The 24,642-nt window shown below is 35.2% G+C and overlaps 1 protein-coding gene across 4 annotated transcripts in view; it reads right to left on the bottom strand.

Moving 5' to 3' along the window:
* The window catches only part of NAV3 (neuron navigator 3), a 622,569-nt gene that overhangs the window by 403,339 nt on the left and 194,588 nt on the right, over positions 1–24,642 (bottom strand). For 3 of the 4 annotated variants that reach the window (XM_077111504.1, XM_077111501.1, XM_077111503.1), the window contains exon 1: positions 36–621. The exons of the other annotated variant lie outside the window; for it this stretch is intronic. In XM_077111504.1, coding sequence (XP_076967619.1) covers positions 36–278 — 243 coding nt within the window. In that variant the 5' untranslated portion in view covers positions 279–621. Of the gene's footprint in view, positions 1–35; positions 622–24,642 lie in introns of those variants that run through there. 4 annotated transcript variants of the gene reach the window in all.

Raw genomic sequence — 24,642 nt, 5'->3', positions numbered from 1 at the left:
CTATATACATCTGTAGGTTACCTTCAGCCACTAACCTTACTGTCTTCTGTCTCCTTGGCTTTTCCTTGCAGGACTATCTTCTCCCCAAGTTCACAGGTTGATTTTAATGTGAGCTGACAAGAAAGCATTGAGCTTTCTGTTCCAGGAAGTTCCAAAGGTCTTGAAGAATAGTGCTGTGACCCAGTGGTGCCAAGATTTGGTATCGGAAGAGCAGTATGAGTAGGCTTTGACCCAACAGCTGGCTGCCTCAGTTTTGAGGCAACCCCAAGTACAGGCATGGCTTCTATAAAAGTATCTTCTTGCTGCCAAAGAAAATGCTTCTAACCTCAGTCTGGTAGACTCCAACTTTAGTATTTCCAGAGCAAATACTTTAAACAAAACTAGTAGATATCTTGATTTTTTTAAGCTAATAATATAACTTTCAGGAAAAGGCAAAACTTCCCTTCAACTTTATTTGAATATCTCTTTCTTTTTTGCTGGCTCGGATTTTCTCTCTCTCTCTGCAGTGAGTCAGTGTCTATGTAATACTAAACACTCCTTTGGGGAGTAAACTTTTCTTGAAGGTAACTGCTACAAAGCTCTTTCTCTGGGATTACAGCTCCTCATTTTGCTTTTTCTTCTCACAACAGCAGTCTGAGTCTGATCATTCAGAGTAAAAAAAAGATGAGAAAAACAAAAGGAAAAGCCCTTCAGTCCAACTGTCAAAGCAGCCAGAAGACCACAATAGTGGAAGGACAGGAGTTCTTCCTGACTTCAGAAATAACCAGCCTACATTCTTTTTTTAAAGAAAATCCTATTTCCCCTCAGCTTATTAAAAAAAAAAAAAAAAAAAAAAAAAAAAAACGGATGGGGGAATGAACACGATTAATGGCCAAAACAAACAGCTGTTGGAAGAACTTTTAGCCCGGAAACAATTTCAGCAATGAAGCTGTTTGTCTGATTTCCAGCTATTTTTCACTCCTGACAGCCATGAGCCAGGGTGTTCATTCTGTTTCATCGCATGAAATCAGGTTAAATTCATGCAATAGTGCAACTAGTTAACACTGCTAAATCATCCAGCAAACCATGTCTGTACCTGGGTTATGAAAATACAGCAAATATAGATGGCAGGACACCAGACATCCAGCAATCAGTGTTCCTCATTTTAATAATGATAATAAAAATACTTACGTGGAAAACACTATGTGGCAGTTACTGGGCTAAGCACTTTCGATGCATTATCACATTCAATTGCTGGAATTATTCAATAGGGAATTCACTTTCTTCACTTTATAGAAAGGATAACTACCACTCAGAAAGCCTGAGTAATTTGACCAAGGTAATTCAGTGAAATGAAGGAACTGACACTATTTAAGTAACTTTAAAACCCATTTTTAAAAACAATTTAAAGTAATAGTTAATCGAGATTAAGTCCACTTTAAAATGCTTGCTAAAGTTCTAAAAAACACCCAAATTTGACCATTTCTATTAATAAAATTGATTATTATAATTCAATTTTGTTGAATTATAATATTTATTTTTTTTCTGGTAAAAGCACATCAGGATCTCCGAGCAAAGCAAAGGGTAAATTTGTAAGAAAACTAATGTACAGGCATTATTGTCCTGAAAGTAATTACCCTTAGAGGATGAGTATAGAGAGAAATTTCTCTACTGTTTAGTAAAACTCGTTTTTACATGGCAGTGATAAAATTTCAATAGCAATTTCCCTATCTAGTAACAAGAATTAATTTGATATTATGTCTACATTATCTCTGTTGAAGAATTCTGTAAGGTACAGATTTGCTCCTATTTTTATCTTTATTTAGAAAATATATGTTGTATTCACAAAATATTGTAAGAAGTAGCAATATCAAAAGCAGAGCTCCTTGAATAAAAGAGCAGCCATTTATATAAACTCGGTAAATGATGGTAATTATCAACGTTGTACCCATTATTGTAGAAAATAATCTCTCTATCGTTAAGAAATTATTTTCTTTGCTACTGTTTCCAGCTCTATAGATTACTGTGTACTTTGAGGTAAGAAGTAGTAAATTAGAAATAAAAAATAATTAATGATTCAATCAAGCTGAAACATAGTTTACATTAAATTCAATTTTATCTTGAAACACACTTTTATATTAATCGATATCACTTCCCAATGATTGAAATATAGGGTTGGAAATAGTAGCCACTCTTCAATAATTCTATGAAATCACACCTACCAGCAAGAGCAAGAAAAATAAATTAGCTTATTATAGAGAATTTACTGTGTGCCAAGAGCTGTCACCTTATTACATACTAAAACAACTTATCTCCATTTTGAGGACTAGGAAACAAAGGCACCAAGAAGTTAAGTAATTAACTTCTACTTAACTAAGTAAAATATACTATGAAGCTCAAAGTAGGGTTACTCAAATTATAATCATCAAACTACCACCTGGAGTGCTTGCTAAAAATAAGTTCCTGGATCCATCCCAAATCCACTATAAAAATCATGAGAGAGAGAGAGAGAAAGGACTGAGAATCTCATTTTTTAAAAAAGCATTTTCTATCAGACACTAGATTTTAGATGCATTGTAGGGAATTTGTAGTCTGATAGTTCAAGAATTGTGTTCTGGAGTTTGATTTCAAATTATTGCTTCCTCATTTACTAGCTGTATGACATTGAAGCTGTGGTGCCTCAAGTTTAACATCAGTAAAATGGATTACAAGATTACTATAAAAATTGTAGGAAATACATATTGTCACAAGAACAGAGCCTGCAATAAAGCGACCACTCTAAATGTCGACTATTAATGTTATAGGGTACATAACAGTTATGCGAATTAGAGAGGTAAGGTCAAAAGGCATTACTGAAATTAATTTCGCCAGGGCCATGAAGGTTAATATGACTAAAGTCAAAAGAAAAATCCTGAAAACTAAAATGAGATAAAACATTTGATTATTATTTTCCCATCAAATATAGTAGGAAATCCGGCAATGCCTGCCCCTGAGACAGACTCCCTTCTAAAACCAACATTTTTTTAGGCAATAAAGAGTATTCCAACCTAGCTAAGTTTTAGTATCAGTGATTTTTCACAATAGTAATGAAGTCCCACTAAATGAGATTTTGCTAATCCAGTATTTATTGATGAGTGATGAGAGGGAGAATGAGGGATTGACAGTGACAACAACCAACTGTCACAACATTTAAAGGCATGCATGCCCAAGGACACATGTGATTGTCCACTCAAACCTGATGTTTACTAAATAAACGTAGGAGAGTCATATTTCAATTTTTAACAGCTTGATTGAGGAATAATTTATATATAATGAAATTATTCAGTTTTAACTTATCAATTCAATGTGACCAACATCATGATCAAGATGCAGAATATTTCCTTCATACCCCCCACCCCAAATTGTCTCATTTCCCTTGGAAGTCGATATCCTACTTTCCAACCCATGCAACCACTGAAAAGTGCTTTCTGACACTATAGTTTTGCCTTTGCTAGAATTTCATATAATTGGAATCATGTAGTTTTGCATCTGGTTTCTTTTACTTAGTATAATATTCTGACATTTATCCACGTTGCCATGTGTATCAATAGTTCTATTCCTGTATATGGTTGAGATGCACTCCATTTGTATGGATAGGCCATGATTTATTTATGCATTCAACAGTTTAAAAATATTTAGGTTGTTTGCAGTTTTGGGGATATTAAGAATAAAGCTCTAAAAATATTTGCATATAACTCTTTAACATTTATTTTCTTTTCTCATGGATAAATAACTTGGAGACAACCTGGAGTGGGATTGCTGGATTGAATAAGTGTGCATTCTGATACATAAGAAACTGCTAAATGGTTTTCCAGGATATATATTTTGAACACCTACTAGCAAAGAACAAGGATTCTAATAGACCTGCATCCTTAGCAACACACTTAATATTGTCAGTCTTTGATTTTAGCCATTCAGGTGAGGTGTAATAATATCTAATTGTAGTTTGTGCAGTTTCAATTTGAAATGTCTTAATAAATTACTGATTTATTACTATCTTTTTATATGTTTATTGCTGCCTATATACATATATAGTATTTGGTGAAATTTGTGTTCAAAATTTTTGCCTTAGTTTTAATAGTTCTTTATATATTGTGGGTGCATGTTCTTTATTAAATGTATGTTTTGAAAATATTTTCTCTTAGTCAGTGGTTTTTGCCTTTTGTTGGGAGACACTTCGCCACAGATCTCATATTTTTCAGTCTTGTAAGCAAAAGTCCTAAGCGGTCCATTTGTTCTGAACTATCTCCTCAAAGATTTTAAATAGCAAACAGCTTTGGAAGATAGAGATGGTAGTTCAGTTTGGGACAAAAAGTAGACCCATTTATAGTCCATTATCATAAAGATAATATATTGTCCTAGGGAGAAAGACGAGACAGGCTTATTTGCAGCAATTACAAAAGATTTGGGTTTCCTAAGCTCAAGTTTCCTCTACTGTAATTCTACACCGTAGCATCACTGCCTCACCACATTGCATTATGGAGAACTGGCACACACACAAAAATAATGGTGATGATACTCTGCTAACTGCTATCACTATGAATAATAAACTGTCCTTGGTCTCTGACCATGGAGTCTCATATCCTCTGCCAGGGTCCATGAACATGTGCCAAGTTACTTCTTAGCTTGCATACAGGATGAGATCTCTGACCCGTCACAGTTCTTGACAGTTGCCTTTTGACAAGGTTATCAGGTTTTGCTTTGTGTATTCTGAAACTTTAACATGGGCTTTATACACATTTAAGACTAGAATTTTCTCTCAATGAATTGACCATTTTCACATACAGAAGGGGAAGTCCTTTTGTATTTTTGGTAATTCTTAGTCTAAAGGCTACTTTTTGTAATAGTTCAGTATTTCTTGTGATTATATTTGTTATAATTTTTCCATACTTTTAATTTGTGTCTTTATAGTTAAAGTGCGTCCTACAGATCATGCATATTTCTTCTTGATCTTTTTATCCAGTCTTACATCTACACATTTTAAATTTTGTAAATAAGTCCATTTAAATAATTGGATCAAATCTACCATCTTTCTCTCTTTGTTCTTTTTTTCCCTTTTTCCCCATTTCCCTGCCTTTGTTGGGTCAATTGGTTTGCCTTTTTTCATGTTGCTAATGTTTTTGGTCTCTTGTCCCTTTCTAGGAATCCAGTTACACTTCTGTAGAACCACTTGCTTTTGCCCCAGTTTATACTAATTACCTGTTATTTTTGTCTTTTTTTTACTCTGTGCTTAACTTTGCCTTCTACTAACTTCTCTTGTTATGTCTTCAAGTTCTTTTCTTTATTTCTGCAGTCACTAATCAGCTGTTAATCTATTCAGTGTTCTTTTCATTTCAGATACTATAATTTTCTTCCCTAGGAGTTCCATTTAGGTCTCTTATATCTACAATTTTGCTCATTATATTTATGTTTTCTTTTACCTTGTTAAACATATGGAATGGATTTACAACAGCTGTTTTAACATTCTTGACTGCTGATTTCATCATCTTTGTCACTTTGAGGTGTGGTTCTATTGATTGATCTTTTTTTAATTAGCTATGGTCACATCATGATGCTTTTTATGCTTTTATATGTCTTGTTCTTTACTGGATGACAGATATTGTGAAATTCATATTGCTGTGTCTGGCTTTCAAGTAGTGCTCGACTTTGGATTGACATACGAGTTACTAAACTACATTAAAACAAGTTTAGAGAAGCTTTTAGTCTAGGGCTAAATTAGCCCACACCTAATACAATACATTTTTAAGGACTATCAAACACCTCATGTACCAGCCATTTATTGCCAGCCTTGTGTGAGCTCTGGGAATTGTTTGTCCTACTGCCTTCAGGTTGTGTTTTCCTTAACATTGGATTGTTTCTTCTCATACATGTACAGATGAGTCTTCTACCAAAGACTGGAAGGGACTCCTATGTAAGTATCCATTATGTTCTCTTCTCCTCTGTGCTGCTCTTGACACTGGAACTCCTTCATGAAAGTTTTAGCACATTGGACTTTGCCAGATTTTGTTCTCTGTCTTCACGACTCATCACAACCACAGAACTCTGTTTGGGCTCCCCCTCCCTTCTGTGTGGTCTGAGCACTGCTTCTAGGAAGTAAACTCATACAGCCATAGATCACCTCTTCTTATTACCCCTTGCTCAGAGATCACAGTTCTGTGCTGCCTGTTATCCAATGGCTGAAAAAGTTTCCTTATGTATTTTTGTTCAGTTCCTAGTTTTTTAAGGTTGTGGGTTAAACATGAATATCGTTAATCTATAATGGCTACAAATTTAAGTCGAGTCAAATTCTTAATTCCATTATTTTCCAATCCATCCTTAAAACTTAGTGGGCGTTTGTGCATCAAAGAACTTCATCAAGAAAGTAGAAAGACAGCCTACACAATGGGAGACAATATTTGGAAATGATATATCAGATAAAGGTCTAGTATCCAGAATTTATAAAGAGATTGTTCATCTCAACAACAAAAAGACAGCCAACCCAATTACAAAATGGGAAAAAGACTTGAACAGACACCTATCAGAAGAGGAAATACAAATGGCCAAAAGGCACATGAAGAGATGCTCAATGTCCCTGGCCATTAGAGAAATGCAAATCAAAACCACAATGAGATATCATCTCACACCCACCAGAATGGCCATTATCAACAAAACAGAAAATGACAAGTGCTGGAGAGGATGTGGAGAAAGAGGCACACTTATCCACTGTTGGTGGGAATGTCAAATGGTGCAACCACTGTGGAAGGCAGTTTGACGGTTCCTCAAAAAGCTGAATATAGAATTGCCATACGACCTAGCAATACCATTGCTGGGAATCTACTCAAAGGACTTAAGGGCAAAGACACAAACGGACATTTGCACACCAATGTTTATAGCAGCGTTGTTTACAATTGCAAAGAGATGGAAACAGCTGAAATCTCCATCAACAGAAGAGTGGCTAAACAAACTGTGGTATATACATACAATGGAATACTATGCAGCTTTAAGACAGGATAAACTTATGAAGCATGTAATAACATGGATGGACCTAGAGACCATTATGCTGAGTGAGTCTAGCCAAAAACTAAAGGACAAATACTGTATGGTCCCACTGATGTGAACAGACATTCGAGAATAAATTTGGAATATGTCATTGGTAACAGAGTCCAGCAGGAGGTAGAAACAGGGTAAGATAATGGGCAATTGGAGTTGAAGGGATACAGACGGTGTAACAGGACTAGATACAAAAACTCAAAAATGGACAGCACCTAATACCTAATTGTAAAGTAATCATGTTAAAACACTGAATGAAGCTGCATCTGAGCTATAGGTTTTTGTTTTGTTTTGTTTTGTTTTGATTTGATTTTACTATTATTACTTTTATTTTTTTCGCTATATTAACATTCTATATCTTTTTCAGTTATATTGCTAGTTCTTCTAAACCGATGCAAATGTACTAAGAAATGATGATCATGCATCTATGTGATGATGTTAAGAATTACTGATTGCATATGTAGAATGGTATGATTTCTAAATGTTGGGTTAATTTCTTTTTTTCCGTTGATAAAAAAAAAAAAGAGAAGGGGTAATTGGAGCTGAAGGGATACAGACTGTACAATGGGACTGGATATAAAAACTCAGAAATGGACAGCACAATACTACCTAATTGTAATGCAATTATGTTAAGACACTGAATGAAGCTGCATGTGAGGTATAGGTTTTTTTTTTTCTTTTTCTTTCTATTATCGTTTTAATTCTTATTCTGTTGTCTTTTTATTTCTTTTTCTAAATCGATGCAAATGTACTAAGAAATGATGAATATGCAACTATGTGATGATATTAAGAATTACTGATTGTACATGTAGAATGGAATGATTTCTAATTGTTTTGTTAATTCTTTTTTTAATTAATAGAAAAAAACTTAGTGGGCGTTATTAGAACTCAAGGGCCTTCTTTTAATTGTATTTCTTGATCTAGTTGAGAACTGCTCTTAAAATATTGAGGTCTGTTTTAGACTTTTCTTGCCAGAATCCCCCATGGCATAATTTTTTCATATATCTAGAGAAAATTTGATGCTTAGAGAAGTATTAGTCATCCAGTGTATTTGAGAGAGGCAATAAATCAAGATGTGTCTTTATTGTGGTTTTGAAGCAGGGCAAGGAAGGTAAACCAGTTGGCTAAACCACAAAGGTAGATGGTAAGTACAAAGGAACTACTAATAAAATAGTTCATAGGTTTTTGGAAATACACATAATATCACCTAAAATGAGGTACATCTAAGGAGAGCTGGAAACAAGTTACGTTTTCTCTGTGGCATGTATTTGCCATCTTATAGACTTTATACAATATGCTGTAGATGCAGTTGATTGAACAAATAAAATCTATCAAATTTGGAAGGCCTCTAAACTCTAAGGTCTCTAAAGTACAAAGAAAAATCATATGTGATAAACTCTGAAATGGTATTAGACATCAATACTCTCCCTTTTAGGATATCATCCCCCAGAGTCAAAAATGTATACATGTGGAAAAGGGACAGGTATTTCATTAAAGGGAAATCACTTGAATAGTTTAGCTAGATTTATTTCTGTGCTTCAATAAGACAGAAGAACTTACAAATTTAAATGAATACCCAAAGCAAACATTAGCAACTTTAAATATGGTTATACTTGAAAGAATTGAAAGAGATATACCTGTCAGCATACACGTATACAAATGCACTATATTACAAAGATTAAAAAAAATCCATAAAACCAATTTATGAGAGTGTGGTCCTAAGAATGTTAATAATTATTTTAGCCATAAAAATATATAAATACACAATTTTAGGGTGGGCCGCGGTGGCTCGGCGGGCAAGAGTGCTTGCCTGCCATGCCGGAGGACCTCGGTTCGATTCCCGGCCCCAGCCCATGTGAAAAGCAAACAAACAAACAAAATATAATAAAACAAGAAAATGTTTCCCTTTCTTCCTCACTTCCTTCCTTCCATCCTTCCTTCCTTCTCTCTGTCTTTCCTTCCCTTTCTTCCTCTCTCTAAAAAAAAAAAAAAAAAAAAAATACACAATTTTATAAGACTACCTTTTTACTAATGTTTCCCTGTCAATGTTATTATTTTCAGATATTTTTGCATATCATATGCAATTAAAAATTGGCTAAAATAGAGGGGGTTGAGAGATTCACCAAAAGGTAAAATTGTAGAATGCACATAGCCCATTGCTTAGGCATCAGTAAGAATGCTATTTGCAAAAGTCATAACCAGTAGTTGTGAAGAATTTGTAGGCATATTACTTGGAATATTACACATTCTCACCCTCTAAGCATGGCATATATCTGTTGTTCTTAGGCTTTTGGAGTCCAAGTGTTAACCACCCCCTGTTTTAGTTCAGATATATTGATGGTACATCAAGTTTCCTTCAGGCATACAAAGAAATCTTTTCTAAGTTTTCCTTTTTAATCTTAACTTATTGGTTTATTTATTTAATTTAATGTTTTAATACAGAGTGACAAAATAATCAGCTTGTGGTTTTAATCTTAAAAAAATGAGTTAAAGTAAATCATTGTCTGTAATCAGGAGAGAACTCCCTTAGTACAGCAAAGGTTCTAGGTTTCACATATAACTATCTTTCAGATTCCTACGAGGAGACCACCCAAGAAAGCCACCCAAATCAATAGCTTCACAAAGGTGGTCTTTATCAGGACATGCAGGATTTTACTAAGAAGTATGGGGATATTTTAAAACATCTGTGTGTATGTGTATATGTGTGTGTGTGTGTGTGTGTGTGTGTCAGGCAAAAAGGGAGAAAGAGAGAGAAGGGGGGGAGGGTTTGAGAAACTTGAGATTCAGCAAAACAGTCCATTATTCAACTTACATGAAGACAGAAAGATGTCTACATGAAGAATGGTAAATTAAGAATTGTGAGATGATGGTGAATGTAAAGCTATATGATGATACTGTGAACCATTGATTATAGAATTTGGATTATATGGTAAGTGAATATATAATATATCCAATAAAATTATATTTTAAAAGAATTATTAGTCTCCAACTATTCTGATTATTTTGTTATTCAGCTGCTTGCTCTCTAATAAGTATAAATAAAATAAAATAAGGTCATTTTAAGGAAGATTGTGGCAGCATTTAAATGGGAAGCAACATGAGTCACATACCACCATGGGCATTTATTTATTCATTGAACGACAGGGTCTCAGAGTTCTCACCTCAGATACAGTGCCTTCACAACTAGAGTTTAGCAGTGCACAACTTTCCTAGATATATACAGTGACCCTCTATTCCATAGTCCAGAATTATACCTGGTCAACTTATTAAACAGAAGCTTCCTTTAAGTACAGAAATAAAATGAGAGCAATAACTGGTAAAATGTTTCTCTCCTTATCAGAACCCAACCCTTTAGTTTCAGAAATAAAGGTCATGTATCATAAAAGAGGCAAACTTCAAATTAACTCTTAAAAACTGAGTGAACACTTAGACATTTTCATTTTCCTTTATATCAGCTTCTGACCAGAATATTTTTCTTTATATATTTATTTTCACTGATATTACATTCACCTACTAACCTTGCTATCTATTTTATTTGGCCATCAATTTTCTTACTAAAACATTATATAAGAAATACATTTCCTTCACTTATATATATTCTCTGAATCTTAAGTTTCCTTCACTTGAAATCTTATAATGCAAAAATTATGTCTGGTAGCAACAGAAACTCTTGCCCATTTGAAAAAAACATATTCCTTATTTTTGTTTTCTGTGGGGTTTTTTTGCACCACATATATTTATGTTGTTCTAAAATGCAATACTTGGGCTGTGTAATCAGCTAAATGGATAATGTTGAAAAGCATAATATTGAAAAGTAGGATAGATTTCTGTAGAGATGGCCTGTAATTCAGGAAATTTCTTATCATTGTCAACATAATATCGGTGAGTGGCTTCTCTCTTATAAGTGGAAAATTTAGTAAGGTGAAGCAATTTTACTTGGTTTTTTTTTTTTTTTTTAACCATTTTCACCCGCAACAAATATTTTTTTCAGAATCTTTTTCTCCTCCTCAATGGTTCCACAAGATATTTATAAATTATGAGGAAAGGGGCAAGGGTAGAGTAGAAAAAATAGATGACTGAATTTGTCATCTAAAACTTATTTTTTTACAAATTATTCAATAGTTTTTTTTTTTTTTTTAATGAATTGGAGAGATTTGACAAACTTAAAAGATATGAGAGGGGGTACAAGGGTAGTTCAGTAGTAGAATTCTCGCCTGCCATGCAGGAGATCCAGGTTCGATTCCCAGCCCATGCACTTCCCAAAAAACAAACAACCAAGCAAAACAAACAAACAAAAAACAAACCAACAAACAAAGGAAAATTGAACAAAAGGTGGACAATAATGGGATATTCACATGGAAAATAATGAAATGTGACACCGTGATACAGCATACAAAAAAAAAAAAGAAAGAAGAATTTAGACAAATTTGTTGATAACATACTATTAAGTAGCTGGTGACAAACAATTTTTAAGAAGTCATTTAGGAACCTTGGCTTAAAATCTTTATTATCAGTCAACTCTTGCACTGTCAGGATGAGTATCATATTTATGTTAGAATTTGGTTCAGACATGAAGGAAAAGGGGGATGAAGGAGGAAGACCCATCAGCAAACTCTATAAGGTTCTCATTGGCCTTATAAAAAATTTCCAGAAACATCTATTATAGCTTCCAGTTCTCTCTTTGATAGGTTCTACAACAGTAACAAGAAGCTCAGAAATTGTTTCAGTTTGCCAAAACTGCTGGAATGCAATATACTAGAAATGTGTTGGCTTTTTCAATGGGGCTTTATTAAGTTACAATTTACAATTCTAAGATCATGGGAGTGTCCAAATTAAGGCATCAACAAGAGGATACCTTCACTGAAAAAAGGCTGATGGCATCTGGGGTTCCTCTGTAACACGGGAAGGCATCTGCTAGTCCTTTGCTCCTGGGATCCATTGCTTTTAGGTTCTGTGTGTCTTCACTCGCTGGGACACCTCTCTGAATTCTCCTCTCCTGTTTCTCCAGGGTGTTTCTCTCTCTCTTAGTCCTTCACTTGGTTTTATCTCTCTGGTCTCTGTATCTGTTTTTCTGTGTTTTCTATCCTTATTCTCTTTATGGCGGACTCTAGTAAAAGAATTAAGACCCACCTTGAATTGGGTGGGTCATATCTCCATGGAAACAACCTAATCAAAAGGTCCCACCCACAACGGGTCTGCACTCACAAGACTGGATTAAAAGAACATTGCTTTTCTGGGTATATAATTGATTCAAACTAGCACATCAGTCATTTTCACCATCACTGACAGATATCTTCTTAGTCTAGGAAATGCATGCAAGTTTTAAAGAATGTGGAGGAACTTTTCCCAGCTAAAATAAAAGAGCATAAAGTACCATTACTTCTGCTGAAAGTGGGGTGGGATGAAATCCATCCACAACTGGAACAATACAAATTACATGTGAACACAGAATACAGATTCAGGAAAAGGAGCTATTTACTAAATTTTAAAATAATCTGGTTTTTTCATTTATTAAGCTGGATTGCTAGAAAATCTATTTTTCATATTCTTTATCATAAATAAAATAAAATCCCTCATGTACATTTCTAGAATTGATGGAATTAAAATTTATTTTCTCAAATACAGTTCAAATAAAAGACTAACTGTTAAAGATGAAAGTGTAATATACTATCCGTCTCTTCCTCTGAATACTTTCTCTGATGAAGATCATCAGATACCAACTGGATTCCTGCAAATGCCTTCCTTTCCTCCAAACTTTAATAATAAAAGTGTTCACTTTTAAATAAGGTCACTGAAAATAAAGGGCTTTAGCACTCGCATACACTTAGGCCCTGGGATAAAACTGCCAATTTTCCACCCTTTCTGACAAAAAAACAGGCAAACAAAACAAAATAAAACACAAATATTTTGAAGGAACATAAGATGGAAAGTTTCATAATTCTAATGGGCTGGAATGGACTTTTCTCTCCAAAAGTCGATTTTCCCTGTTTCCTATTAAACATTAAAATTGCTCATTAGAAACTATATTATTTTCATAGACAGTTTTTCAAGCCATGCCTGAAAGTCATAGCGTATTCTAGAATTTTTATTTTCATAATTCTTTCTGCAATAATGGAATATTTGTGCCTTTTACTGTACATGTCCCTGAAATTCTAATGTAACAAGGTATTCAGGATTTCTCTAAGAATAACATTGGGAAAAAAACATTTGATTGTATAGCTTAATTAGAGTTGTTAAAATTATTAAACTTCCATTTTTCCTTAAATTGTAAATTACATTCATTAGGAAGAAATCCTTACCTTTCCTTTAAAAGCCTAGCTTTCACCACATCTCAGCTTCTAAATATACTTACATATTGTACCTTATCTATAATATACTATGTCTCAATAACCCAAAGCTATTGGTGATAGAATCAAGATGTGCAGATATAGGCTTCATGTTGCTGGAAAAACTATACAAAAATGTCACCTGGCACTTGAAAGATGCATAGAAACATATTTACCAACCTGAAATTACTTTTAAGGGTTAAAATGAAATAAATGGGAGACCAGTAGTGATTTTTTTTCCTTACCAGCTTGCATCTATCAGCTGGGTTTTAAGAGCTATCTTACATAATAAGCATATGGTAACCATAACTGCTCCAGAGTACATAAACAAGAAAAATAATCAAAATAATACGCCATGAAAACTATAATAAAGGTGAAGTGACCATTTAATTGCACATCTGGCAATGCTAAGAGCTGGAAAAGAGAGAATGCCTTGCCAGAGAAACCTCAAGAGAGGTTATTGTTTGCCTGTGCTGTAAAAAGTACAGTGTGGTCTTGACAGAATCACTGGAAGAAATTTGCAAAACATTTTAATCAACAGTCAGTTCCATCAAGGAAACTAGAAAGAAAGGAAGGAGAGAAAGCAGAGGAAGGGGAAGAAGGAAAGGAGGGAGGGAGAGTGGAAGGAAGTGAAAGGAAAGGAAAGGAATGGAAAGGAAAGGTAAGGAAGGAAGGGTGGGAGGGACAGAGTAAGAAAAGTAAAGGAAATAATAATAATAAAAAATAGGAAAGGAAAGGAAAAAAGAAAGGAAAAGGAAAAAAAGAAGCAAGCAAGTAAAAAGAAAGCAAGAGAAGAAGCAACTCTTACTCTTGAATTTTTCTTGAAAGGACTTGATTTAAACAAAGCACTCTGGCAAAGAAACAAGGCTTTTTATTCTTTCATGGACATTATTTGATAAAAAATGTAAAATTACTAGCAAATCTTAAAGAAAGTGCAGCAATTCCAGGCAAATTCAAAATATTCTATTTCACTTAGATAAGCTTTAAATCTTGCTTGCTCCCTTTCTCTTTCTCCCATCTTATTTCTGTCATTTCCTCAGGACCTCAGCCCCTAAAAAGGCCCTGCCATAGATCGATCACTAAAAGATATAAAAAATAAGGATTAAGGGTCAATAAATAGCCAATCCAAATATGGAACGAGTATAACAAATTCAAAAGGAGAATGAAAAATTAAAATGGAAAAGAGCAAGTATGGTTTGATAGTAGGAGAAAAAAAAATAAAATAAAAGCTATGCAAACACAACTTCGCCAAAACCAGTTTGCCAATCAAGAATTCATAGAGTTGTTAACACATACATGATTCTTTACTACTCTCTCTGAATGGTTAGCTTTAAATGTTCACTAGAAAATTTCTTTTGCCATGGTTTAGAGATCATAAAGGCATAACACACGTGAACTGAAACAAAAAGTCCTAAAACTGCATTATTTATTTTGAAGAACTTTTTAAAATATTTCACTACTGGTATTAAATTTATTTTTTCTCCAGTTCTTGCTTGGAGACTTAGGGTGGGAGTGCGGTTGATAATAAAAAAAGTAAAAATGGAGTTAAATGGAACAGGACATTGTGTCCATATATGAAGTTCAAGGTCTGCTAGGCATGGTAGGGTACAGGAAAGAAGACAGCTAAGCATGTATGGAGTTCAAAAACTGGGCACCAGGAGAGGCTGATGCACAGGCTATCTGGGGCCTTTACTTTCCATTTTTCTAGTAATTTGTGCTTAAACCGAATAAGGAACTTCTGGATAGTACTGAATGATGGACTCAAAGGAAAGGGATCAAAGGGAAATAAAATATCATCATCTGAAAGCCTGTCTGGAAATATGAACCCAATACCAATGCTGTCCAGAAAGTGAGAACAGTGGGCATCCACTTTGCAGGAGGCTATCAAATCCTTCTCCTCTAAAATTGTTCCTTCTTCTGTTACTGAGCTAAAACACTTATTTACATATTGGTCATATACAGAAGCCAATGAGTCTGAAAATAAAGATGTACACATTAGGTGATGTATTGCTATCATGGTAAAATGCATGATAAAATGATAGTCTGTTTCCGCACTTTCTGACTCAAGTATTTTTAAGTCTTCATTCTTAATTCCTGCCAAAGAATACCATGTTCAGCTCCCCTTTATATGATGTGCCATTATCCATGAATCTCTATCCCATCATTTTTAATTATTCTCTCATCAGGTAACTTCCTGCCTTTGAGATTCTACCTTATATTTCCCAACCTACTTTTTCTCCCTGTCCTCCACAAGCCTTTGGTATTTGAGACCAGCTTGACACATAATATGTGTTTCAATTTCTCTGCCCCATTGATGCATATACACATACTAAGAGGTTCCAAAATGCCATGATTTATTAATAGAAAATAATCCAACTTTCCTTGTTTATTACATTGCTATTTTACTGGCACATCTAAAAATTGCTGAGTACCACATCCAAGCTCTAGTTTTAGTAGATCATACTTGGCAATCTAAGAACTACAGTGCACAGTTTAGAAAGGATATGTAGATGAGATGTAAGGGGGAAAGATTTGAGGACTTATGACATCTCAGTAAGCCATGACCACACTTTATATTATAACCAGCATAATTTAATATAAAGTGATAATTATAAGAAACATCTATATAACTTTAAAATCTGCAACTTAATGGAGATGATATACCAAATAATTTGGAAAGCCATACATCAGAAATGTATCAGGATTTTTTAATGTATCATATTAACCTGTTTAACCATTTATTAACTTATATCCATATTTAGGAGGGAAAATCAATCTTTTCTCTGAACTATTGAAAATATATGTACTGTAATTTTGGCAATGGGAAAATAGAAGTATAAGTGCATAGCAGCATCTTTATAGTATAAGATATATATGTTTCAACACTTGAATTTTTAAAGTAATTGAATCACTGCTCACTCCAGCATCTTCCTGATCAAGGCGCATCCTCATTTGCTTCCATATATATAATATGCCACATTTATTCCACAATTAAAAGACTGCACTCAGTTAAATAATAATTTGTGACTAAAACTTTTGTCTGGAAATTACTAGCTTGTGCATTATTTATTTTTTTAACCTAAAAATTTTACTTTGAAATAATGAAGAACTCCTGACTGCAGTAAATACAACCAGAACCAAAATTCAGGAAATGTGTAACTCTTACACCATCAGGGCTCTCCAATCTATTGCACTGCTATCCTTGCTTGGATGGTCAAGACAAGTCCCCTTTCCCCATAGCTTTCCGGGACATCTCCATCAGCAGCAGCAATTTTAAAAGAGCACTGAGAGCAATGCTAACTGCATGTATCTCAACACTTCAAGAAAATGAAAAAGCTTTTCCTCCCCGTTGGGGATGAATCATGTCCCTCCCACCTCCAGAAGGTACATGCTCAGGTCCCAACCTCTTGTCCTGTGGCTGTGAACCCATTTGTCAATAAGACCTTTGAAGACGGTACTCGTTAAGGTATGCCCAAACTGAATGAGGACGGTTTCCTGTATGACTGAATGAGGGTAGGTTCCAGGATGGCTGAAGTCCTTATTGGCAAAAGAAATTGGAATAAGAAAGAGAAGGCATGGGGAGCAGTCATCAGCTAGAAGTCAATGGAACCTGGAAGAGAAAGGAGATGATACTGGCATGTGCATTCTCAAGTAAAGGAAAAAGCAAGGAACCCCAAAGATTGCTAGTCAGCTAGCAGACACTGACTCCAGAAGGAAGCAAGCCTTCTAGCCTCTGAATCCTTGAGACTAATTCCTGCTCACTAAACCAAACCGTGGTGTGGTATTTGTTTTAGCAGCTGAAAAACAACATGCCCATATCTCCAAATTGGGGATTTACTCTTAAGATTTTGGCAAAGTTCCTAGCTTCACTGATTAGCAGCAGCAGGATTCCAACGGCAGTAAAATTCCAATCCACATTTTTAAAGCAAGAACAAGGTGAGAAGCTTAGAAACAGCCTTAAACTTTTTCTTAAAGCTTGCACATCCAGTATTTTACTGTTCTGCTGTCGTTGGTTGTAATTACAGGTGAGTTTCACTAATGGACAATTTCATCGTAATTAAAGAAGAAAGTAGGTCTGTGCCATTAAGAACATGCTTTTGTGGGTGGGCCACAGTGGCTCAACAGGCAGAGTTCTCACCTGCCATGCCAGAGACATGGGTTCGATTTCTGGTTCCTGCCTAAGAAAAAGAAAAAAAGAAAGACATGCTTTCATGATTTACAAACAGCTTCTCCACAGTCCTTTCCAAGAAATCTGTTTTTTCCTTCCTTCGATAACAGCCTCTGTTCACTACACATCTAGCTGTTTGTATTGGCTCCAACCCAGCCCTTCCCTTTGAATTCAGCCTCCTCTTCTTATTGTTGCTTTCTCGGTATACCATTTAAAATAAAGTTGTCCATTGCTTTGGTATGCTTTACTTCTCCTTTACTTTGCATGGTGTGGAGTGAGAAGAGTTTGGTGTAAGCAGAGCTCAATGCCAGCCCATGGCAGAGAAAGCACAATGTCTGGTTTGGAGACCATGTCTTCCCAAAGGAGTGGGATCATGCAGACTCTTGAGAAATTGGATCACATGGCAGGAGATATTAGGGGATATTAGGATGTTCTCCTGACCTCAGAGTTTTCCTTCAAAATATGTAGGACCATGAATATTCTTGGCCAGTACACAGATTATCTTCTGGGAGAGTGGCTTTTGAGTGACCATCAACGTCTGGCAGGATATTAAAGCAATGGCTCTCAAACTTTAGTGTGCCTCAGTATCCTCTAGAAGGCTTATCAAGCCACAGATGACTGGGATACACCCTCAAGCTCTAAAACAGACCTGGGGTGAGTAAAGAGGATGTGCTTTTCCAGCAAGTTCTTAAATGATATTGATGCTGCTAGTCTGGGGACTGCACTCTTTGAACCATTATTTTATAAAGAGAAGAACAAGAAAGAGGACTTATATTTGATAATTCAGATATATTTATGTTATTAAATTCAAGGAAAAATATATTACTGAGAACATCAGGGCAATGAAGTTTTAGAGTTTCCCATTTTTCACTGATATATTTGGATAAGTAGCAGGCAATCTGTTGAGTGCCTACTGTTAGTCATGTGGATCAAGCTAATACTGGCAGTATGGTTGCAGACCAGTCCTTCCCTTCATGCTTCCTCTGAACCTTCTCTTAAGTGTATTTTTTCTGTTTTCTCTATGCCCTTTTATTTTGATGGCCTCTTCTTTCTCCCAGGTTATTTTCTGCAGGATGGCTTTAGGGTTTGGATAGCTGTTCCAAGTGTGTATTTGTTATAAACAAAATGAATACGCTTGTCTTAAAAATACAACCATTGTAAGTTATGGAGGATGTGGAGCTCTCCAGGGAACTGAAGCAAAAGCTAAATCTGGTGATCTGAGTGGAAGAATTAAGAGGCAGTTTCTTCAGAGTCTTGTTGGGATCAATTTCAGATTCATTTACCTGTTACTCTGCTCAGGATCACATCCTATGTAAGGAATTTTACTCACCAAACTTATACCCCTACTTCTCAGCCAGGAAAGGCAGAGCACTTTGGTATATAGCTCCACCAAGACAGTGTCCAATTTTGATGCCCTTCCTCTCACAACTGTGAATCTTCCAGAATTTCTTGGCTCAGGGATGTGCAATTGAATGTAATTTCTTCCCTTTGATTTGTTTTCTACCCTCAGGAGAAAAGTACTTTAAAAAACACAACTCACATCTCAAACTCATGACCTTAACCAGTTTCATATAATTGGGGATGTATAAAAGTCCTGTGTAATTGGTCACAACTTTCTCTCCTCCCATATCCATTCTAGATCCTGAATCATTTTGGTCCTTGACTTAGCTATTTATCAAAGAATGGTACGATTGTACGCATGTAGTAATAGCAAAATCACATTAATTGGAATTATAAAAGACCACAGCTTTTCTTCAATAAACACTTTTAACTACTTTTTCTACTCTACCTATGGAACCTCAGTGACCTTTCCTTGTTTCTTTAAAGATAGGTACCTACTTTGATAAAGGCACAGACCAAATAAACAATAAACTGTTTTAAATAAGAACGAAAATTTTTAAGATTATGAAACTATGTTTAAAGCAGAGTATCAAAGTGATTATGAAACTGGAGCAATAAGTGCTAAAAATCAGGTTAAATCTAAAGGAAATCAGGCAATAAGGATTTAAAAATGTGCAAACTTGCATAGGCTTTAGATATCCATTTTTTTTCCCTTGAAATTCTAATGCCACGGCAAATACAGAACACATGTGCTCAAAGTCATTTTCAGCTCCTCTGTGCCTACATAAAAATGCTACCCTCATTCCTCTAGCATTCAAAGCCCACCTACCCATTTTTATTTCCCATTACTCCCCAAAAGAATTTTCCTCTTCAGTTAGGCTATTGTCTTCATACTTCTCAGTAAATGTGTGAATTTCAATTCTTATTTTATACCTAAAATATAGAATTTTATTTTATATTCTATATTTTAGAATATAGAATACCTATATTCTATATTGGTATAGAACTAAAGAATACCTCATAGAAAATGTTTTTAACATGCTTTGAAAAAAATATTTTGAAAACTCATAACTAATTAATTTGACTGAGACTTGGCAATAGTGGTGATCAGAAAAAGTTTCACTTAATATATGCTTTATCCTACACTCCCTGAATTATTAATATTCATAATTAGTTTTTTTTTTCAATTAGAATATAAGGCCCTGGAGAGCAGAAGCTTTTAATTCCTAGAGAACATGGCCAGATACTATGCAAAGTAGCCTACTCTTAACTGATATGAAAAGAATGAAAGGTTGGATGGATGAGTAACTGTTAGTAGACAACAGGGATAGATGATTCAGAATCAAATGTAAAGAAATTGGCACCAGTATAGAATTCCAAGTTATATCAGGAAAAATAAAGGCAAAATCTGGACGCATCCTGAGCAGAACAGTTTGAATAGTCAGGCAGTTGAGAATCTGGTTTTAATAGATCATTGATTTAACGTTTTTACAACAGCAAAGGTGACAAGCCAATAAAAATATTTGAAAATTCAATTTTTGCTTCACTGGAACAACCAGGAACTCAACCAAAAGCAGATATGATCCACTGACCAAGAACATATCTGTCAAACATTAAAGCCAAACGGATTTGTTATTCACTGTGGAAAAAGCCACATAATGGTGGTTTTACTATTAAATGGGAATTAGCATTTTAACTTAATTTAAAAAGCTGAGTTCAAATATAAAGAATAAAAACACACAACAACAAAGTATTTTTTTTTATTCTCAATTTCTTTAGTAACTGAATAAGCAAAAAGACTGTATCTCACTCCTCAGATTCAATGATCAAAATGTTAAAAGTACAAGGAAGAAAGCTCGACAACATGTAAGGTGATTTTGGCTTTTAAAATGTCGTTGAAAATAGGATGGCATATGTCATGTAATGCATGTACTCTTTTAAGTTACCTTAGTGAGTTATCAAAGCATAGGTGCACAGAAGAGTGCTATTTTTAAGTTGTTCTTAGTTTCATTAATGCAGCTTACTTGAAACATATTTGTATGATTCTAGTATCCATCTCTAGAAAGTAGATAACTGAATCTCCCAGAGAAGAATTTTGTGTTCCTTTTGACTACCTGGGAGAAAGGGTAATAATGCATTTCTCTTTTTTCTAGCTTTCCTTCCCCAAAATTGAAATAACTTTAAGCTGCGAATGAAGACCATACAATTAATCCAATATGAAATTCTTGATACAATTAACTATGGAAAAACCTGGTGTCAGAAACAAAGACTGATCCTATTTGAATCTTGCCCACAAGAATATAGTGTTTAGCTAGGAAGTTGGGCTAAAATCTCTCCTCATGGAAACATGAGGTCAGAGGGAAAGAAGTCCCTCCTAAAGTAATCATAGCAATCATTATATTTTAAATAGAAATATTGATAAAATAAAACTACCACTTACATATTCAGGCATTATTCATTTTCTCATTTAATCCTCACAAATGCCCATTAAAGAGTCTGTATTCACATCCTCATTCTTCTGATGAGATTAGTAAAGCCCAAGAAGCTTAATAATTTGTATAAGGCCAGAGAACAATTAAATGGAATAAATTCCATCATTTTTACGTACAGTTTTAAAGCTGTATTTTATGAATAGTGATGCATATTGCTATGTTTATAATTTTAAGACAAGATTAAGTTTCACTTAATGCTAAATCTATTTATGTAACATTAATAATGGGTTTATAAAGGAGAAAAATCAATGTAAGTGCTTAATTTCAAGTTGCTTTTATTAAAGCAAATTTAAACCTCCAGTTTCTGTCATTTAACTATTCTGGACTTGCTTTCTTCCTCAACTATAAAATGAAGGTGTTTGAATAAGTAATCTTTAAACTACTTTGTACATTTAAAAAAATCTGTGGTTAAGCCTGAAATACAGAAAAAAAAAAAAACCTAACACATTTACTGATTTATCCACCTAGAATATATAATGAAATATAGCCAAATAATATTTTTGAATCAATTTAACATAGCCATATATGTCTATATTGAGAATCCACAAACGTTACTTTAATTACAATGGTGCCAATAACATATTTCATAAAGATTTTGTGAGGAGTGAATGAAATAATAAGAGATACTAATAATAGACAGTAGTAATGATAATAGTAAAAACAATAACATTAGGCACTGTTTATTTAGCATTTATTCATTTGTTCTAGGCATTAAATGTACATTATATTCATTCTCATAGTGTAAAAGTGGCTAGTTTCATTTTATAGCAAAAAGAAGTTGAAAATATTTACTATGGTTGTACGATGCATAAGAAAGCAAGCCACTGCTCAAATCCAGATGATCTGATTTTATTGCTCTGTGATCCGCAAAATATAATAGTTGACACATGGCCTTTATAAACATGAGATAAGTGAAGGATTGGAGGAGAGTATGAAGGTAGGGTGGACCTGAGCCAGGATGGGTTGTCCTGAGTAGAGTGGTAAGATGGAGAGAGGCTCTGGTTTGTGTTCCTGAATGTCTGTATATTGCCAGGACACTGAGTTGAAAGTCACTGGGCCTGCTGAGGGGCCTCCTCGGTGGTGAACCCCACAGGTTAGAGCATGACGTCCAAGGTCACAGAGCCCAGGTAAAGGCTGTGGCAAAGCCTCAAAGGTCTCAAGCCTTTAAAACCAGCAGTTGCTAAGAGCAGACCTGGCCAACCAGGTAGTAAAATGGGCCTTGACCAAGCCACAGAGCCAGATAGCAAACTGCACCTGTGGCTGATCTCAGCTGCAAAGACCAGAAACCACTTAGACACAGGGATCAGAGGAAGAATCAGAAGCTACTGTACACATGAACCCCAATTCTGCATTCACATGATACTGCAAATCACTCATCACTCATCCCCCAACCCCTTACATCCAGACAAATCTCAGAAAGAAGTCTAAAATGGTGGGCAGAAGATAAAGAAATCAGATTGTTTTCAGCTAGAAATGCTGAGCATCACCTACAGAGTGAGTTTAATAGATCACATCTATTTTTCTGGTGAGTCAGAGGATTTGGGCCAGTGAAGAAGACAAGTTCAGTCTTAAGAGTGCACATGTTCACTGTATTTCTCAGCTGCACTGTAAATTTACTCTTCTTTTGGATGGTTACTAATATTATAAATGGCAGGGGGGCTGATTACTGGTGGCAACTGTTGGTAAGAGGTGGTGTGGGCTCGGGGTGTTAAGAGAAATCTTCATAGAGGTGGGACCTACTAAACAGAATTTGCTGAGTCTTGAAGATCCTGGCAGACAAAGGACAGATGAGGAAAAGAAAGCCATTTAGACAGATAGAACAGGAGGATAAAGCTGTGTAGGAGGTACCAGCCAAGAGCACAAGTGAAAAGAAAGTAGTACAGAAATAGCTGGAGTACAGGACAGAAGAGGAAGGGGCCAGCGACAACAGGCTTAGTGAACTGGGCAGGAAGCATGTGAGGAAGAGCTGTGTATGCCATGCTAAGAAATTTGAATCAATTAGCAGGGGAAAACATATGGTCAGAAACACATCCAAGAGAAGCTCATTCTTGCATAGAAGTCGAGAATTTAGTGGAATTTGATATATGAATAAAGAAAGCAGGTTAGTAGACGTTAAAGAGTTTCCAAACAAGAAATGAGTAGAGCCTGAAGTAAGGCAGCGACAAGGGAAATGGAAAGGAGAATATAGACTATTAGATTTGTTAAGTAGGTAATAGTCAGTGTTTTGTTCCTGAATTACTGTGGATGCTGGTAGGGAGAGAGAGGCACAAATCTATGACAGCTTCCAGAATTCTGGCTTTGGAAGGTAGGGTAGAAAATGATACCAATTCATGAGAGTAGGAAAATCAGGAAGAGAAATGAGTTGGGGAACAAGGGAATGGAGAAGATAATGAGTTAAGTGAGGAGGTAAAATTAAGATTTGCGTTTTGTTTTTGTTTGGTTTCATCCTACTATAAGAATTTAATCTCTTGGAATCTCAATTACTGCATATTAGATATGGAAATTCTATTATTTACCCACCATGAAAGCAGTAAGCATGCCTGGAATTTCTACAAATGCTACATAATAGAAGGAAGGAGAAGGGAAAGGGGGTGGAAGGAGGAGGAGGAAACACCTGAAAAAGTCTTTGTTTAAAAAAAAAATCTAAATGCTTTCAAGAGTATTCCATGTGCAAAACTCATTAAGTCAAAGTATATTGACAGATACATAGACTTTTAGCGCTGAAAGACACCTTAGAGATCATGTAATCTAAATCAGCAGTTTTACAGATGAGGCAACAGGAGCAGAGAGGGATCAAGAAACTTGACCAAAATAAGACAAGTGAGCCCTTCACAGGACCATCCTTCCCTGCAGGCTCTGCTGCTCCCTTCGTTGATCGCCCTCTGTACTGGCTGTGGCAAAAACTACTCCAGATGGAGAAGTGAATGCAGCACGTTTTCACCTGTTATATTTGTTTCTGACATTCAGGATTTATAAATTTCACTATAAGCATCCTAACATCATCTTGAAGAATCTCTCACAACAGAAAGAAAAAATGTGTAAATGCATACAATACGCTTCCATAAAATACACAGTAAAAACATTATTTAGGTCCATAATGCTCCCTACAATCGCATGAGGATTAGCCATATTTTAAAGATGATAACTTGGAGGTACAGCGATGTTAAACATCTTACTCAAGGTCATAGAGCTAACGACTTGTGAAATCAGGGCTTGAACTCTGGCAACCAGGCTCCAGAGCCTTCCTTGCTATAATGCACTGCCTCTC

The sequence above is a fragment of the Tamandua tetradactyla genome, chromosome 7 (genome assembly GCF_023851605.1).
Source record: "Tamandua tetradactyla isolate mTamTet1 chromosome 7, mTamTet1.pri, whole genome shotgun sequence".
NCBI classification, from domain to species: Eukaryota; Metazoa; Chordata; class Mammalia; order Pilosa; family Myrmecophagidae; genus Tamandua; species Tamandua tetradactyla.
Note: the sequence above shows the minus strand (reverse complement) of the source record. Positions and strands in the feature narration are given on the sequence as shown.